This window comes from Sporothrix brasiliensis (genome assembly GCF_000820605.1).
Source record: "Sporothrix brasiliensis 5110 chromosome Unknown Cont20, whole genome shotgun sequence".
Lineage (NCBI taxonomy): Eukaryota > Fungi > Ascomycota > Sordariomycetes > Ophiostomatales > Ophiostomataceae > Sporothrix > Sporothrix brasiliensis.
Window position 1 is genome coordinate 1,722,780 of NW_024467139.1, and position 18,776 is coordinate 1,741,555.

General features: G+C 55.4%; 2 protein-coding genes across 2 annotated transcripts; both read left to right on the forward strand.

Annotated features, from left to right (window-relative positions):
• Window positions 1-8,215: 8,215 nt before the first annotated feature.
• Window positions 8,216-12,547, forward strand: SPBR_06378 (RalA-binding protein 1; the record flags this gene model as incomplete). The annotated part of the gene is made up of 1 exon (XM_040764635.1): window positions 8,216-12,547. One exon carries the CDS (start codon window positions 8,216-8,218, stop codon window positions 12,545-12,547), a length of 4,332 nt encoding a protein of 1,443 aa, XP_040616457.1.
• A 1,968-nt stretch (window positions 12,548-14,515) lies between these two features.
• On the forward strand, window positions 14,516-18,291 carry SPBR_06420 (c6 zinc finger domain containing protein; the record flags this gene model as incomplete). Its single annotated transcript, XM_040764676.1, has 2 exons — window positions 14,516-16,811; window positions 16,889-18,291. 2 exons carry the CDS (start codon window positions 14,516-14,518, stop codon window positions 18,289-18,291), a joined length of 3,699 nt encoding a protein of 1,232 aa, XP_040616458.1.
• Between the last annotated feature and the right edge of the window lie 485 nt (window positions 18,292-18,776).

Consider the following 18,776-nt stretch of genomic DNA (forward strand, 5'->3'; position numbering starts at 1 on the left):
AAAGATCCGGTCTTCGATGTGTCGACGAAACCAACTGCTGCGAGCTACTGCGCAACTGTGATGGACGTGATGAACTGCTGGTTACCTTTTGCATCTATTTTTATGATAGTAACACGTGCTCTGAAGATGCAGACTGCGAGGCCATGCTGGTTCTATTTCGAGGTTTTTTGTTCTTGACGTTGGTCTTGCCGCGTGTAGTTCATTATCCGGTGCATCAGTCGGAATGGCAGTCCTTAGAGATCGACTTTAATTTGCATCCCCCTTCTAATCATGTTTCTCGTTCGATCCTGTCTGTTGTCCGTTGTCTGTTGTTCTGGAGGCTCCTGGACGTTTCCGTAGTCGTCAGCGCCGATCGTGCCCCTTCATCTTGGATATATCCACGATTATCCACGATGTATCTTGAGACTCCTATCTCATATCATCATTTTCATATGTGATATATGAGCACCAATTCTGCGTATATTGCAGCCGGACCCGTCTCATATTGTCCAATTGCCCAAACGACCCCCACGCACTGCTTTCTGTGTAGTTTGTAGCAAGTAATTTCTTTGCGCACCGAACTTTGTACTTTGTACGACGTCCTCATGCTGGGGCAAGTTTTGTCCGCTTGCCAGAACTGGGGCATAGGTTTCTCGCTTCGCCTCAAATAGAGTGCAGGATATGAGCTTCTGATCTGCAAAAGCCAAGACCAACGCGAAACAGCAATCGCTATCTGCCAATATCGATGCCGGTCAGTCGACTCCCTGCGGCGCAGGTGGTCCGGAGAACATCGTACTGGCATGTAAACAAGCTCGCCCCTGACGAGCCACTCGACACGACACGTCGAGCAATTGTTTGTTTTGCGGCCTGCAGCAGGGTAGTCTTCCATGTGCACGCAAAAGGCAAAGCAAGCAAATGTAAAGCCGTAATACGGGATAAAGAGCATTGGCCATCCCGACCCCTCTTGCTTTTATCCCGTTTTGGAAACTCGCATTATCATCCCCGTGTTTCACATCTTTCCTGACAGCAAGGCGCCGCGAAAAAAAAGATGAGACGAAAAAATAAGTAAAGAAGGTGGTATTGTTAGTCGAGTGTCTCCTAGTACGACGTAATAAGCACATTGGGACGGGAACTGAAAAATGAAAAAAAGGGGATGAAATAAACAAACCCTGATGGGGAAATGGTGTGCCTTTATGCCAACACCAATGACGGGGGCCGACACGATTTCCAAGCAGAAGCAGTCAAACCTCGCCTCGCTTTGACCACGTCGTCTGCTGTGCCATCGCCGCAAAAGCGAAAGAACGGGGCTCGGAATGGTGCAGCAGTTCGAGGCAATCAACCCCCTTTCAGTGGTACAGATTTTAAGCTTCTTTTAGGATTCGAGAGCTCGGTTCTCTCTTTGCGCATGTGTCTGTCTCTCCCGCCTTTGGTGCGGAACCAATTCATCTTTGCGAAGTAGCAATGCCTGAGATTTATTTGACGTTGTCCGGTCCTGACTGGATCCTCTGTCTGTGTGTAGCGGTGCACGCATACTTCGCCCAGCCTGCTAGGCAAGCCCCAAGTGGATATTTTATAGCGCAATGGTAGGATGCTCATTGTATTGTTGTCGATACTTTGCGAGTTTGAGGCTAGAGCCGTCGTTCTTCCCCAGACAGACCGCCTTGCTGTGTTTTCTTTCACGTCATGCAGTCTTCGCCTGCTGGCCCTTTCAAAGTGGACAAAGCTGGTCTCCGGCCAGTAGTCGTCGTGTGTGCTGGCTCCAACGCGTGGGCTTGTTTTCGACGTAGCCTGGCCAAGAGTTAAATTACGTGCAGCAAGACCCGCCCTTGTCTGCTGGATATCACGACTATGGCACAGGCTTCGTCTCTGTTTGGCTGCCCTTGGCCGGAACATGCTGTCAGCGTTGACGGTGCTGGCACCGCCAGGGGGCACAAGTGGTCAGAGGTGTGCCACGATACCCAAATGGGACCGTTGTTGCGGGTTGTGTGTGTGGCACACCATCCTGTAATTCGCCGGAGGTATTTCGTATTTATTCTCGCACGGCTGGCAAAACTAATTGCCATCCCCAATTCATGTGGCCAGTGGGTCATGCTGGCTCTGGCCTGGGCCCTCACTAAACATCCCCTTTTCTCGATCGATTAAGGTTGGAGCTGTCACACCGCTTCCCAGAACCGACAACGCCAAACAATATGTCAGGGGACAGTGGATGATTGGCCAGCACAGCTTTCGTCTCTAGAACCGCCTTCACCCGCATTTGCCCAAGGCGGGCGTGTACTTGTACTCCGTACTCAGCACGTCGTATATGAAATCAAAGCAAAAAGTAAAAAATGGGCGCGGCGATGGAGTCTCGATTGATGGATAGAGAGCACAGCATCCGCCAGCCGAGATGGTCTTCCACATTTGAGATGAGGTTCCCCGAATCAGCCCGGAAGGGCTGGCTGGTAAGCCAGGATTGCCCGGCGGGTAGATATTGCCCCTGAATCTTTCGATGCGGCCATTTGCTTCCTCAGGCCCACGTATATTTGGGGATGCTCAAAAGAATTGGCGCTGTCGCGTGCGGACAACGCCGTGAGGTGTGCCGTTTCCCGCCTTTTCTTCCTCTCTTCTTATTCGGGTTTTTTCTGACCCCTCTCCTCGGTTTGCTTTAATGTATCACTTCGTATGGAGTCCCTGACGATGCACTGCAGGAGTCTGTCGTACTTGTAAATGAGGAGGTTGAAGCATTGTCCTAGCTTGTGCCCTTTGCAGATCGAAATTGGGTCTCCGGCGATTGCGAAATCGCTCCAGATGCTTCACATGATAGAATGCAAAGCCTGTGAACTCGGAGTGTGTTCTTTGGCAGCGGAACGGCAGGGACCCGCCAGGGGTGGAGGGGGCAGGGGCTGGCGCTGGAGAAGAGCAGGGGTTGCATAGTGGACGTGCTGGCATGCCAAATGATTGGATAAAATCCCTGGGCTGAATCGAATCGTGCTCAATGGAGTATTGGACTATGTCCTATTGCCGCTTCGAGTCGTTCTTGGTTCACGTTTATGTCTCTTTCTCCGTCAACCGTTGACGTTTCCTCAATACGAATAAACAGCGATTAAGCGAGGACTGGGGCCAATGCCACTCACACAGTAAGGGGCAGAGGAATTTTTGCATATCCTCACTTCTCACTTGGGCTGACGGAGTACGTTGGTAATTAGCTTGTTGCGTGCGTCGTAAACAAAGCTGAGGTATGTCTCAAAAGTGCCGTTCTGAGCCCAGCTGGCAAACCTGTCCGAATGCCACTTGTCGCCGCCCTGTTTCCTTTTCCCGCAGGTTTGTCTTGGGCTGGTATGGAATGGCCAGGACACCGTACGTGCAAGGAGAAATGGCGGGAGAGAACCTCTGTCTCGTACCCAAGTCGCTTAACAAGAAATGGCGAGATGGAACGGGGGAGCGCCTCAGAAGGCAACGAACGGCGGCAGACGACGTCAGGGGTTGGCTGGAAAGGCTGGCAGTGCGATTCGCGCCACTGTATTTGCGTTTTTGTCAGCCTGCGAGATCGTGATGAACACAAAAGGATCACACACATGAAAGATCGATTCCAGGCTCCCTGAGGCCCAGTTAAAATCAGGACCGCGAGTGCAAGCGTACATGTGGACTAAGAGCCTATTTCGGTCGACCTGGTTTGTCGACTTTGACCAGCGCAAAGCTGTTGGATAGGAGCGTTTGCGCCAGTCGGCTTAGCGGGTGCGCTTGTCAAACTATAGTATGAACTTCTGGAGGCTGGTGGAAGAACAAGCTTCTTTGGGAGGTTGGGTCCGCTGTCTGTTGTTTTTGTTACTTGTTGTTCGCTGCCAAGGAATCGAAATTGCGGTGCATCGACTTTCGTTTTTGGAGCACTCGCCTATGTGTCTTTCGTACTTGTAAACTTGTGAAAAACAGGAAGCGACGCTTCACATCTTGCGGTGTCCCTGAACATCATACATTCCTGCGATGGCAGCTGCATCCCCCGCGTATAGGGACTGTGCGAATTTGCTGCCCGCTGAACTTGGGTTGCCGTTGGCCTTTCTGTGTTCTTCTACTTGACGTCGGCTCTTATTGACACGTGCTGTTTCAGAGGGGTAGCGAAATGAGTGCGTTGTTAAAGGGGGCACGTCCTGAGCAGGGGCTCTGTTGCTTGTCCCAGGCCCACGTCGTAGTCCTGCAAAAGCAATCGCCGTGTGCTTCAGCCAGGGTGACTGGATGTGAGAAGCCAGCCAGCCCACAATGGGAAATCGCTGCCAAAGGGTTTCTCCTTTTTGAAACCTGGGGCTCGCTTCTCATTCCAGTAGCAGGCTCCACCAGAGCCACTGTCAGTGCCTATCCATAATACAGGCCCTGACTTTTGATGAACCAAGCTCCTGTGCATCCGTATGTCGTAGTGGAGGTTGCAGACCTGGCAGTGCAACATCGAGGTGAACTTTTGTTTTGTTCGGACGAGTGCAACATAGGCGGAGTTCGTACTCCATTTCAGACTCTGTACAAGTAATAGAAGAGGTAGAGACGATCCGCGACTGGGACAATGTCTTGCTCCCAAGATGACGCGAGAGTCTCAGATCACGACCGGTTGCTAGCAATGGTCGACTGGCCAAGTCTGCGGAATAGGTCAGCTCTCCGGCTTATTTCGAGGCTCTTCCACAGCTTGTTGTAGCTCACCTTTTGAAAAGCACCATCCCCGTGTCCACCGTCTCTGGCAGCCAGTTCAGGGGTCATGTTTTTCTGCTGCAAGTACGTCGTAAATACGTCTTTTTGAGTCGTGCTGTGTATGATTTATGGTGGTGTCCAAATCCCGAAGAGGAAAGGTAAATAGGGGCAAACTGCCCTGGTCCTGTTCTCAAATCGGGCGAACCCTGTTGCGCACGGCACTGGGCTCCGTAAGAAGCCTAGTCCATCCGCCTGCGACGTCAGGAGGGTCGTACTTGCGGGTCCCCAGAGTGATACAGGCCACACGCAGATGTAAGGTATCTCACGCGCTGTCTGGGGTATTCGACCTTTGTCGATATGGCAGCATTAATACGGCTGGCAGCGCGTTTTGCGACTTTTGGGGGCCAGCACCACACCAACAACAGTGCCGTTCTGTCGACACATGCATGGCAGTTGGCATTTGAGATGTCTATGGTGTCGTATGGGTGGCGGCGAGCCGTAAGATACGTGTCGGGGAGTGCTGCTCTAAAATAAATGTCGACTTGAACAGATTTGTTGTGTTTTTTTTTCTTTCTTTTCTTTCCTTTGACTTCGCGCGAGCTTGTTTATGTATCTCGGTTGCTCTTGCTGGTTATTGCTCAGAATGCACTGTTCAAGACAGGAGCGACGCCAGCGTATATCAGTTCCTGCCATGTTTGTCGTATCTTCCAAAGTCCACCAGCACATCCAGCTATGAGCTAAAGGGAAGTCGCTGCCAAACCGTTTCTCGCTTAGGTAATCGCGACTAGGCCCGGCCGTACTTTGCGTGACGGTGTCTCTGTTTGGGGGCGCGCCAGTGCTCGTAATTTCCTTTTTTTTTTTGTTCTGGCTTGTCAGGCAGGTTGGAAGGTGGGTGTCTGTTACTCTCTCCAGTCTTTGCTCCGGTGTCCACCTTCCCAACCTTGCCACTGGGGCCGAACACTCCTTCCTCCTCTGGGATACTTCGAAATACGTCGTGTATTTTGACGTCTGCCTTTTCAGCCTCCTTGATGCCTCAAATCTTTTCTCTGCCACATCACGACCAGCCCTAATTACCACGCAGCGGCCACACTCTGGTGCCGCCCATATACCAACGCACGATACTCCCACCGCACTACCGCCTGGTCATCGATTCTTTTGCTTGGCTGGCGCGAAGTGGTGCATAGCCAATACCCCAGCCGAGCCAATCCGGCAGTCTGTAAGCCGGCGGTTCCACGTCCTTTGACCAATTTTCGGGGGCGATTTTTCTTAACCTGATCTGGCCTGCCTTGTCGTTTGTCCAGTCAATTTGTCAATTGCTCCGACTCAAAAACTTTATGTTCTTGTCACTTGGCCCGCTTTGCACGGCCTTACCGTTCACAAGAATCCTCGCGCCGCATCCCCCCCCCCGTCAATTATTGCAGCAATACCTTCGCTGCTACCGCCTGCCGTCCCACTGCTACTGAGTACTGAGTATATGCGACGTCAATCAGGGTTATCCAGGCATCTCGAAACCTCCTGTGAGGCTGCCCTGTGGTTCGCCGAGCACTGACCCTCGCTGGGTCCACGATTGTCGCCCACTGCCCTGGCTTTGTTTCTTGTCTCGCACAGTGGCTACCCTGTTACTCCTCACACCCCGTCCTCTTGTCCTCAGTCCTCTTTCTCTCTCGTCGTTTCGCCCATTGGCTGTCACTCGACGTCTCCCGCCCGCTTCCATCCCAACCCGACCTTTCCCTCCCACTCCTCCCACGCCTCCCACCTCGTGGTGAAGACACCCCTTCCGGCCTCCAGTCTCTGACTGGGTTGTTCTCCTGCATCGTCTCAGGCCGCCTCTCTGCCCGCGTGCGCTTTGGAAACCATGTCGCAGTTTCCACCCGACAATGGCCCTGGGCCGATAGGTTCTGCAGACTACCACGAGCACCAGTATGAGTATCAACAACGGCAGCCACAGCAGCCGTCACTCCAACAGCAGAAGCAACACCAATATCAGCGCCAGCATCAACAGCCACCGCACATATTGCCTACCCTCCAGTCTCCAGTCCAGCGACAGGATCGTTCATACTATCCGCAACATCAACATCAACAGCACTACGGCAGCCTGCCCGCCTCGCCCTCCTCGCCGACGCTCTCTTCCTCCTCGTCGTTCCCTGTCTCTGTGTCCCCTTCTCCGTCGCCCTCTTTTACATCCTCGCCCACCTCCTACTCGCGACCTTCCTCGGATAACAACAACAGCAACAGCTCACCTGGCTCGAGCAGAGCGCAGACACAACGCCCCTCCTCTTCCGGTGCCGGGCGTTCGGCTCTCCTTCAGACGAGCGTCAATGCCAACTCCTCTATCTCGTCGAGGTAAGTTGGTTCACACATTCTGGTTTCCGCCCCTGCCATTTCTCCTCCCTTCACTCTTCCCCCCTTATTCTCCTCCTGTCGCCGGCACAACCCTGTCCGTGTCTGCGTATCTATGTGACTGCTTTTCTTTTTCGGGTCTGCTTTACCTTTGCTTCTGCGACAGGCCTGTGCTCTCTGTTGTTTCTGTGGATGGCACAAATCTTCCGCTCGCGTGCCCTTGATTCCTCTCCGCCTGTTCTGCCCGCGTGCCTCAACCACTCGAAGGACTCTTTAGGCACTACTTGATGCTTGCTACTTTGTGATTGGGAATTGTTCTCGAAGGAAGATAAGTCTGGCGGTCCATATACTTCTCTGTGCGGAAGGCTGTGCAACCCCAGGCGCAACGTCTCACAGAGAAACCATTGGAGAGCCCTGGCACTGTTTCCACCACCCCCTGCCCATTTCTCTACGTCTCTTGCCAGGCCATCCTGCCGCGGCTGCCCCCATCTGCCACACTGTAGCACCACTGGACAACTCAATTGCTAATTAATCATCCATCTCTACTTTCTTGTTCTTCATCTTCATCGAATACAGGTCTCAAAGAAAACCAGCTCCAAGCCCGCTCCATACGAGCACTGCTATATCGCCCCCGATCACATCGACGCCGTCGGGCTTCAGCTTTCCTTTCCCCGATTCACAGCAGCCGAACGGCAGTCCGCGAGACACCACCAGTACCAGCTCACAAGAGCCCCTCGACATTCCTCAGATCGTGACTACCGGCCCAGAATCCCCTCAACTTCAACGTGATCAGAGTTTGGGTGCCGAGAAAACGTATTTCAACAGCGACTCCTCCGGAGCGTCTACGCCCGTGGAAGAGATATCAAATCCCATGTTCGTACAGTGCGCATCCGAGTCGCTCCCCTTCGTTCTTTCCCTCTATATCTCTTTATTTTTACCTTGCGAAAATAACCCATCTGCATTCGCTCCTTAACTTGGACCAATGAGACGAACTGCTAGATAGATGTTGTGCTCACGTTGGGCAATCAATCTGCCAGTCTCTCGTCTTCACTGTGTTGCTCTTTTGGTCTTTGTTTGTTCTTATAATTACAAGCGTTTTCTTTTTTTTTTTTCGATTCCAATTTCTAACAGCCATACTTCTAGACCTGCGGTTTCTCCCCGTTTCCCGAATGACAATCGAAGCGTTTCTGACTCCGCTGTGACCCCAAAGCCTCTCGCAGGTGGAACAATCTCATCACGGGCAGTCATGGCAGGCCCTTCCACAGCGACTCGTGCCGAGGCAAATGGAGCGCCCCGAAACGCTTCAATCGACTCCGGCGTGTCAGCATTATCGACTGGTTCGTCCGCGCGGAAAAACTCAACCGACAGCGTCACGACACACGACATTCCCTCCATCATCAAGGCTGCCGGCAGCGCAGAGGCTGTGATTGAGCACCTACTTAAAGAGAAGCAAGCCCAGTCTCAGCAGAATGCACAGCTATGGCGTCTGGTCGATAAACAGCGGGCTATGATTCTTGGCCTCAACAAGGATCTGGAGCGAGCTCTCAAGGACAAGGAAAAGTACCGAAAGAAAGTCAAAGAGATTTTGCCAGATCATGTCCGCCCGTCAGTTCTCTCTGCCCCGGAAAGCTCTTCATCTAAGCTGCCGCAGCAACAACAGCAGAACGACAGGCAGGATGGTAGCGCACCGACTGCAACCCTCCCCGCGTTGAGTGCCGGGGCAATCAATAGAGTAACGTCGGAAGATGTCCCCTCATCGCCCGTGAGCGTCAAGGACTCGCCGCTGCAATCTCCTCTGCACTCGCCGGTGGATATGGCCTTGGCTCCTTACCCAATAACACCACCAGCTGACCAACCATCCGTCGCGGCTGCGTCTGTTGTCGGTGACATTTTGGACCCCGTTGAGTCGATGCCCCGGCCGCAAGATCATGCATTGGACAATTATGACCACGATGCTGAGGAGCGTGCAGCCGATAATGCTCGTCACACGGCCAATGCTGCCAACGACATTCCCATCAACCTCTCTATTCCGCCATCGCGTAGCCTACCTAGCAAACCGCCACAAGTTCCACCCCCCCAAATTCCTGCTGCCTCGTCCGACGAAAGCGTCTCGCAGTTCCCACCGCCGCCGGCGCCACCACCGCGCAAGCCTCCACCGGCTCCATTAATGCTACGGGACCCCCGCCCTAACCCCACCATTCCCATCGACGACGAGGTCCTCGAGTCGGACTCTGACTACGACTCGCTGCTGGAAGTGACCGAGACTTCCGAGAAGGAGAAGAGAGGTCGGCGGAGAACTAGAGAGGAAGACGACCGTGAGCGGGAGATTCTTGCAATTCAAGAGGCTGAGGTGCGGAGTTTGTCCAAGAAGAGTAAAAAGAGCAACAGCGCTCACAACACACCCAAGTCGGCTGGTCAACCGACTGCTGCCCCTGATACTGTACCGCCAAGCTTGATGCTCTCCCAGGCCGCCCTCCAGCAGCCAAACTCTCTGGATGGCATGTTGAGCGATGATGGCGACATCACCAACAATATCGTCACTGTGCAGAGAAGCTTAGCAGCTCCTTTGCTCAGCCCCGGCTTGCCGTCGAGCCCCCGGCCTATGGCGGGCAACGCCATACCCCGCTCGCCAATGCATTCCCCTCCTCTTTCACCGAGAATGGTTGGTAACTTTGGTACGGCTGCTGGCGCAGCTCCGTTATCGCCCCGTCCTCCTCGTCAGCCGATCCCTCTGCCGCCGAACACTCCACTTCAGACGCCCTCTCCTGCGCCCGGAGAACCTCTGACGCTTTCGTCCCCGAAACCTCTCAATATCATTAAGAAGTCGAGTGACACTGCATCTTCAGGAGCACCATCGAGCCCGTCAGTCAAGTCGGTCAACAGCCATGAGGGCCCGACAGAGCGTACTCGTATCTTCAAGGGTTTTGTGACCGAGCAATTCCCCGATTTGCTGCTCCCGCCAAACGCTCTGCCTTCGATCGATATCAAGGTGGCCTCGTCCCGTATGAAGCCGTCTCGGGCTAGCCTGATTTCGCTCACACAGCTGGAGGAAGACCCGGTCTTCACCTTGGCCGTCTTCTCTCGCGCAGATGGTGGAGAGCTGTGGCGTGTTGAAAAGGACTCTGCTTCCCTTGCAAAACTGGACCAACGCCTAAAGCAGTGCCCAGCTTTCACAGCTAGAACACCGGACCGCTCTCTCTTCAGTGGCCATGCGCCAGCTAAGCTCGACGCCCGTCGTCAAGCACTGGACCACTACCTGGACGAGCTTCTCAACACTCAGCTGGACAACAGCACGGCAATGGATCTTTGCCGCTACTTGTCAACCAATACGCTACCTCCCAACGCAGATGAGACAGGCTCGACATCGGCTGAGGTCCGGAAGGAGGCACAAGCTAACAAGGCCAAAATCAAATTTGGTGATCGGCCGATCAAGACCGGCTATCTGACGAAGCGGGGCAAGAACTTTGGCGGCTGGAAGGCGCGCTTCTTTGTCCTTGACGGCCCGCATCTGAAGTACTACGAGACACCCGGTGGCGCCCACTTGGGTACCATCAAGCTGCAGAACGCACAGATTGGAAAGCAATCCCAACACGGCGACGCCTCATCGCCTGCTCGTGGCGGTGTGAGCAGTAATGCTTCCGACGAACTTGACAACCAGTACCGCCATGCCTTTTTGATCCTGGAACCCAAGAAGAAGGACCCTACAGCACTCACGAAGCACGTTCTTTGCGCCGAAAGTGACCACGAGCGTGATATATGGGTGGACTCTCTTCTTCGTTGGATCGACTATCGCGATGAAGGCGATGAGGACGATGCACCGTCTGTCTCAGGCGTCCCTGGTACTCTTGACCCGGACCGGCCACAATCCTCCAACGACTCAAGCCGGCCGAATGGCTCATCCGCGACGAAGAAAAAGCTTACCCAGAACAAGAAGCAGCTGCAAAAGCAGCAGCAAGCGTCGGCTCAGCAGTCACAACCGCAGCAATCCTTTGGAAAAGATGGTCTTATCGGTGTCAGTTACGACGCGACGCAAGCGGGCGAGATTCCCCACGGCGTGCCCGGGGGCCGGCAGCGGCGCAATTCGCAAGACTCGGACGCTCCTCAGACCATGTCGTCCCAGTCTCCGTACGCAATCTCTGCACCTCGGGACCCCCAGGTCATTTCGGACTCATCTGCTTGGGTTGGCCGCTCGATGCTCGGCACGGGCCTGGCGCCACCGACTGTGGACGAGAAGAAAGCGAGGAAGCGGAGTTTCTTCGGGTTTGGAGCGAAGAACCGGACATCTACTGACGGACCATCTGACTCTCTCTTCGGTGACGGCAACTCTGGCGGTCCTGCAGGTTCTGGTAGTGGTGGCGGCAACAGCCCCCACCGCCAGGTCTTCGGTGCTCCGTTGGCGGAGGCTGTTCGCTACAATTCACCTGTCGATGTCAATGTGCCTCTTCCTGCTGTTGTGTACCGCTGCATTCAGTACTTGGAAGCTCGCAATGCAGTGTACGAGGAGGGTATTTTCCGTCTCAGCGGATCGAACGTGCTGATCAAGCAGCTTCGCGAACGGTTCAACAATGAAAGCGACGTTGACTTGCTCAACGACAAGACCTACCACGACATCCACGCTGTTGCTTCGCTGCTGAAGATGTATCTACGTGAACTGCCGACGACCATCTTGACGCGGGACCTGCACATGCAGTTCTTGTCTGTGACAGAAATGCCCAACCATGAAGAGAAGCTTTCGGCTCTGGCCGAGCTTGCCACGCATTTGCCACAGCCCAATGCCACGCTTCTCAAGTATCTCATTGCTTTCTTGATCCGGATCATCAACAACTCGGACCGCAACAAGATGACGGTGCGCAACGTGGGCATTGTCTTCTCACCGACGCTGAACATCCCGGCGCCCGTCTTTGCTTTACTACTGCAGAACTACGAGGCTATTTTCGGCATCGAGCCCGAGGAATACGAGCTGCCATCGCCTGTATCAGATGAGCCCCACGACCGGCGCCCGTCTTTGTCATCAATGTCAACCGGGACAACGATCGACCCGCTCCCCCAGCGACCGTCGACCTCTCATGCCGGTGAATCTCCCCACCGACAGCGTCTGCTGGATGCCATTAAGAACGGCGGCAACGGCGGCCGGAACACGCAAACGCCGCCTCCAGTCTTGATGAGCTCCGCTGGATCACAGGTGCAGTTGCGGTCGACGCCCACGCCACCGCCGATGCAGCCGCCTCCGAGTTTTCCGCTTCCAAAATCGGCGCAACAGCAGCAGCAGCGCATGACAACCTACGAGCCTCAGTACCTGTCTCAGCAACAGGGCAACTCTCAAGTGTCTCTTCGGCCGGCGTACGAAAGTGGCTTCGTGGTACCGGCTGGGTATGACCCGATGCAAGTTCCGGCGCCCAACCCAGTTCGCAACAATCCTGGTTACGACCGGCCGCTGTATGAAGGGAATAACAATGGTGGACTAGCTGCGTATGAGCGCAACAGCCGGCGCGAGAGTGCGATCCTTCCCAGCAGTCCGGCGATGAACCTCAACCAGCAGCAGGGTACCAGGCGCCCTGGGCCAGGCAACCGGTATTAGAGATACTGGCCTTCGGCATTGCGACCCAGCTACACGACCCCTCGCTTTTGACAAGCCAAACCTGATACTTCAGTGTGTTGCACAAATGCCAGCCATTTGCACCTACCGAGCCTACTCCACCCCACCAATGCAATGATACCAGGCGTGGGTATGGGAGTGTGTGCATGTGTGCGTGAATCGCCGGGCCCGCCCTAACTGTTTTGCTGCCGGGATACCCCTGGGCGGCCCGGCGCATGTTGCTTTTTTCTGGTTTTCTTTCTCATTTTTTGTCGTGCTGCATTTTACGTTCTCATTTTGTGTTCTTATATTTCTTTTGGGGCTCTATACCGGATTGATTTTGTACTCCTACGCCATTCAGTTTGCGGAAAAGAGTCACGTTTCTGCAACTCTTATCAAAGTGTATATTATCTAATATGACGAGTGGACGAGAGAGCTCGGCATTGCGCGGCCAGGTGGACGGGCAGCATGCTGCCACGGGTTGTTTGTCCACCCATCCTTTTCAGCATGGCGTTAAACGGAACGATCCGAGTTCACATTTGGGTGGCAGAAGATGTGTTTGCAATTTCTTTATGTCTTTGTTTTGTATTTCGAAGTCGCCCATACAGATTGGACACGATGAGGTGGCACGGCGCCTTTGAAGCAGATGCATATAACCAATAAAAGACGATTGACAGATGATTGACCCGAATTGTGTAGAAACTCAAGTATCCCAGAATCGATGGCCGCGCGTGAGGATAATGGAGCACCCAAGGGCGTGAAAGCGAGAGCAAATAGAGTATTCTGTACTCTGTGTCCTTATGGATGGAGCGTCATACATTATGAATACTCTGCCCGTCGTACCTCGTGGTCAAAGAGTGGCGCTTTCCATATTAAACACAACATGGCTGTTTCTCATATGACTCTGTTCTCCGTTGGAGGCATTGTCCCTGGGAAAGTGCGCTTGGCCTTGTCCGTTTTCATTCTTCGCCGGCTCTTGCCTACAGGCGCACCTGCCATGCTGGAAAGTTCCGACACTGCCCTGCTCCACTTGCAAAAAATAACCAATCACGATCCCATGGCAGGTGGACTATTCGTTGTAAATCTGACTCTTAGTGGACTTGTCCATTGCCCGAAGAGTCAGCTAGTCCTCTTCTGGGTCTAGGTCCTTCCTGGACTTCTCTTCCGGGTCCGCCCTTTCCATTCGTAAGATACATGTACATTTGGCCCAGCGCCGGCCTATTTGGCATTCCTGGTCGCTCTTTCTCCGTGCTATGTTACTCGCGCGTAAAAAGGTCCTTCCCTCTCTGTAATCACACAACAGGGGACAATTTGGAAAGTGCCGCCCAGCGTACCTTCCGTAGTTCTCCACGCTGACCCAACTGTCCGCAGCCACACTGTCCTCACCACCAGCCAGTAGCCCCATCTCTCCACCCGCATAATACATCGGCACTTCGGACGCTGTCACCTCCGCCAAAACACCATCGCAAGTCGAGGCAGATTATGCTACACGATGCCAACCCACTTTGAACCTCACACAAACGTTACTGACACCACACCATTCTGATGACCTACCTCTGTGCCCGACGACATCACACAACAAGGCACGTGTGACAGCATCCCTTGACGACGCATTTTGTTTTGCGCATGCGCTTCTGCCCGCGGCTGGGAACCCCTTAATTCAACCCAATTTGAGCTTAATTTGAGTCCGGGACGTCTTGCGTACATACCGTCCTCGCTGCTCAGGCTGCCACGCGGCGACCAGTTCATTGGGCCTCTTTCCGATCTTCGCGTTGCTTGGTAGTGGGCGGCCGTTGCTCGTCCAGGGCGGTCCTCGCTTTACCCATTTTTGCCGACGAACGCCTCGTCTGTTTTCGACCATCTTGCCTTTGATTAACGAACTTCCCGCGGCGACAGGACTTGTCGTATTCGACTCGCTCTCTCGACTCTCTTCCGCATCTTTCCCCTCCCTCCTCCTGCTCTTGATCCCGTATGGTGGGTGGCGCTGCCTCCGCCCTGGGCAGTCTCCGGCCACAGGCGCCGGGTGCATCAACAACCTCGCCAACAACAGGCAACAACGGCAGCCAAGCCAGCCCCTCCTCCACCTCCACCTCAATCCTCCCTCCTTTGTCTTCGATGGATTCATCGGAAGCGGCAGCGGCGCCAAGCACGGCGTCACGACTGCAGCAACCCTCGTATCCGAATCCGGCCGAGGGCTACTCTCCCGCGACAACCGATTCACCAAGCCTGTCGCCCTCCGATGAGGACGGAGAGGATGGTGATGGCGACGGCGACGAAGACGCCGATGCGCAGGCAGAAGGGGACCGCAATGCCAACGGCAGCGGTGGTACACAGGCTGCCAAAGGGACCTCGCACTTGCCCGCCGTCTCCCGCCCTGGCTATGCACAGCAGAGCCAAAGCCGTGCTGCTGGTACTAGTGCCGGCGGTGCTGGCGGCGGCAATGCAGCTGATGCCAAGAAACCCCGTGCCTGTGAAGCCTGCCGCGGCCTCAAGGTCCGCTGTGATATGGATCCGAACGCTCCGCCCGAGACACCGTGTCGCCGGTGCGCGAAGGCGGGTCGCCAGTGCATCGTAACGCAACCGACACGCCGACGACAAAAGAAGACAGACAGCCGCGTTGCCGAGCTGGAGAAGAAGATTGACGCGTTGACCGCCAGTCTGCAGATGACAAGGCAGACAGGTCCTGGGCCGGCCGGGAGCGGCACCTCTGGTCCTGGCCGTGACGATGGCGGCAACAGCGGCAACGGCCGGATGTCGATCAGCGCCAGCGGTGGCAACGGCATCCTGCGCGAATGGCCACCGCACCTGGACCCTCCACAACTACCGCCAGTCGGCCCACGAAGCACGTCGACGACATCGATCGGAGGTGTCAGCGGCCGCGACCTGCCACCTATACATGGGCTGTCAGGGCCGGCACCACCCCACAGCCCCTATTCGACGAGCACAGTGGGACGGAGCCCGTTCTCCAATGGACCACCTCCCATGGTTATGGCCGGGCAGAAGCGCAAGTTCTCCGAGATCCGCGAGGCGACTGGTGTTGTTGGTGCCGGGGGCAATGGCCCGGGTTCGCGGGGTGGCTCGGGCTCTCGAGCAGGATCAACCGCCAGCGATGAGTCGCCGTCGATGCGTGAGAATCCCTACCAGAGCTACCACACCCACCACAGCCTCGGCCACAACCCGCCGCACGGCCACGCATCCCAGCATGCGCGGCCATCCCAACGGCATAACGTGCAAGAACCACGGCACCCGCCGCCACAGCCGCAGGCCTCGCCAGCATATGGCATGGCACGCAGCCCGGCTGGTGGCGTGGGCGGCACATCCCGGTTTGGCACCGAGTACGCGGACATCATCGACCGCGGCCTGCTGACGATGGAAAAGGCGGTGGAGCTGTTCCAGCGGTATACCGATCAGATGACACGTCATATGCCAGCCGTTGTATTTCCGCCCGGCACGACCGCCGCCGACATTCGCAAGACGAAGCCCGTCCTGTTCCTGTCCATCATGGCCGCGTCGACAACCGAGATGTCGGACATCCAGCGCGCCATTGTCAAGGAGCTGATGCAGATCTTTGCCGAGAAGGTTTTCGTCGTGGGCGAGAAGAGCCTGGAACTCGTACAGGCGCTGCAGGTGGCCGTCATCTGGTACTGGCCCCCTGAACACTTTGAAGAGCTCAAGTTCTACCAGCTGGTCCACACTGCTGCCGTCATGGCCATCGAAATTGGCCTTGGCAAGCGGCGACAGGGTAACGGGCCAGGCGGTGCTGGTGGCGGGCGTGGCGCGGGGGGCGCCGTTGTGGGCGGCCCTGGCTCGGGGTTCGCCAGCTCGAGCATACTCCGCGGCGGCTTTCGTGCCGCTCCAGGTGCACGTATTGGCCCTCCTTTTGGTGGCTGGCGCGACAATCCGTTCAAAAAGTACCCGCTGCCCGACCCGTGCAGCATCGAAGGCCGGCGGACGTGGCTGGCGTGCTACTTTATGACGTCCAACACGGCCATGGCTCTGCACCGACCAAACCTGGTTCGCTGGACCTCGTTTATGACCGAGTGCGTCGAAGTGCTCGAGTCGTCGCCCGACGCCGCCCCGTCGGACAAGTACCTGTGCCACCTCGTCTGGACACACCGCATGGCCGAAGAGGTAGGACAGCAGTTTTCCATGGACGACCCGGCCACCGTGATCAATATTGCGGATCCACGAACACAGTACGCCTTGCGTGGCTTTGAGCGCGAGCTGGAGCGGTACAAATCGACCATCCCGCGCAACCTGCTACAACGTACGTCGAGCGAATACACTGCGCTCAATATTCTTTGTGGTCTGTCTGTAATGCCCAATGCTGACGTTTGACTCTAGCCTCCCTGCGACTGAGTTTCGAGGTGCTGAGCCTCTACATGCATGAAATTGCACTTCAGACCGAGAACGGCAACGACGACTTCAAGACGCCGTACACGGCCGAGTCGACGAAAGAGGCGCTCATTGGCGATGCGACGCTGACACCTGCGCACATCCGTGCGCTGACGGCATGTCTCCTTGCTATCGACGGTATCTTTGACGCATTTCTTGGCATGGACATCCAGTCCCTGCGGTGCATCCCCATCTTCAATTTTGTGCGCGTGGCCTACGCCACCGTGGTCATGATCAAGCTCTATCTCTTTGCATCGTCCCCCAACTCGGAGCTCGGCAAGGTGATCAACAAGGAGCACATGAAGGTCGAGCAGCACCTCAATGCTCTGCTTGACAAGTTCCGCGCGACAGCCGCCGGCAACCGGTCGCGGCCAGCGGGCAAGTTTATGATTGTTCTGGCCATGATCCGGTCGTGGTTCCTCAAGCAGCAGGCCCACAATCCCTTCGAGGCTCGTGAAGGCGGCGCCGGCCAGCAGGAGAACGGCGAGTCCTCGAGCAGCCAAGGGGCGGCGGACCAGGAGCAGTCTCAACCGCCGCAGCAGCCGCAGCCGCAGCCGCAGCAAGACCGTGTTGCTTCACCCGCTGCGGCCGGGACGCCAGGCGGTTCTGCGTCGCAATCCTATGTGCCCTCGTCGGCGTTCTTGTCGACCATTAATAATAACACGAACAGCAGCACTGGCACCTCCAACGGTAACCACCCTCGAGCAGCCTCCACATCATCGGCAACAGCCACGCCTTCCCCGTCAGTGACGTCGGGCACCACCCCCAATGCGAACAACATCGGTATCAACAACAACAGCAGCAGCAGCAGCCAGGTCCAGCAACAACCGCAACCGCAGACCCAGCACCAGATGCAGGCCCCATCGGGCATCTACTCTTCGGCGAACACGCCACTCCAGCTACTTTCCGAGATTGCCGCCAACGACTACGCCGCCAATGCAGCGACAACAGCAGCTGCGTCAGGCATGCCGCAGCACCAGCAGCAACAGCAAGGGGTTGGCCCCGCTGCCGCCGTCAACACCATCCCGCCCTGGCCACCATTCTATAGCAGTCTCAGCAATGGCGCCCACAACGGCAATGCCGCTACCACTGGCGCCGGCACTGGCAACAGCGGCCAGACGTCCGATCCACAGCAGCAGCAACAAGTGTCCTCACTCATGCCGCCACCGCCGTCCACGGCCGACTACATGGCCCAGTACCCGGACCTCAATCTGGGTGACAACTTCGAGTACGCCGTGGACCTGACGCTCGTGGGCCTGTCCGACGGCGCCGACAACATGAACTTGAGTGATGGCCTCAACTACATTCTGGCCGACCCGTGGTTTGGTGGTGGCGAAGCCTTTCAATTTTAGTCCCGGATAAGCCGAATGTTGGCTTCTGTATACGCCTTTTTATGACACTATTTGCTGGGTTTTTGATTTTATTTGTTTTGACACAATACCCTGGCGTTTATTGTATTATTGGCATGTTTACGACTTTAGCGGACAACTTGGGTCGATATCTAATGACAGGCTTCACAACTCTACATCGAACGGTCCAGTGATATAATGTTGTCACATTTTTATTCGTTGAAGAAAATAAAGTGCCCAAAGGTCAACAAAAGTTATTAATAAGGACAAGCCTCACTTGGTCCATTTGTTATCATACAATGAGCCTTCGGTGCATAAACCCTAGTCTTCCATCCTGTACATGGTTCCAATTTAGTGCCGATACCGTCCATTCCATCTCTTGAAACAAGGGAAATCAAATGACATAAATGGCAAGAAGAAAATATCGAAAAACGGAGCACCTCCGTTTTCGGTCAGCTATTTTTGGCATTTTCTTTCCAGCTCGAACG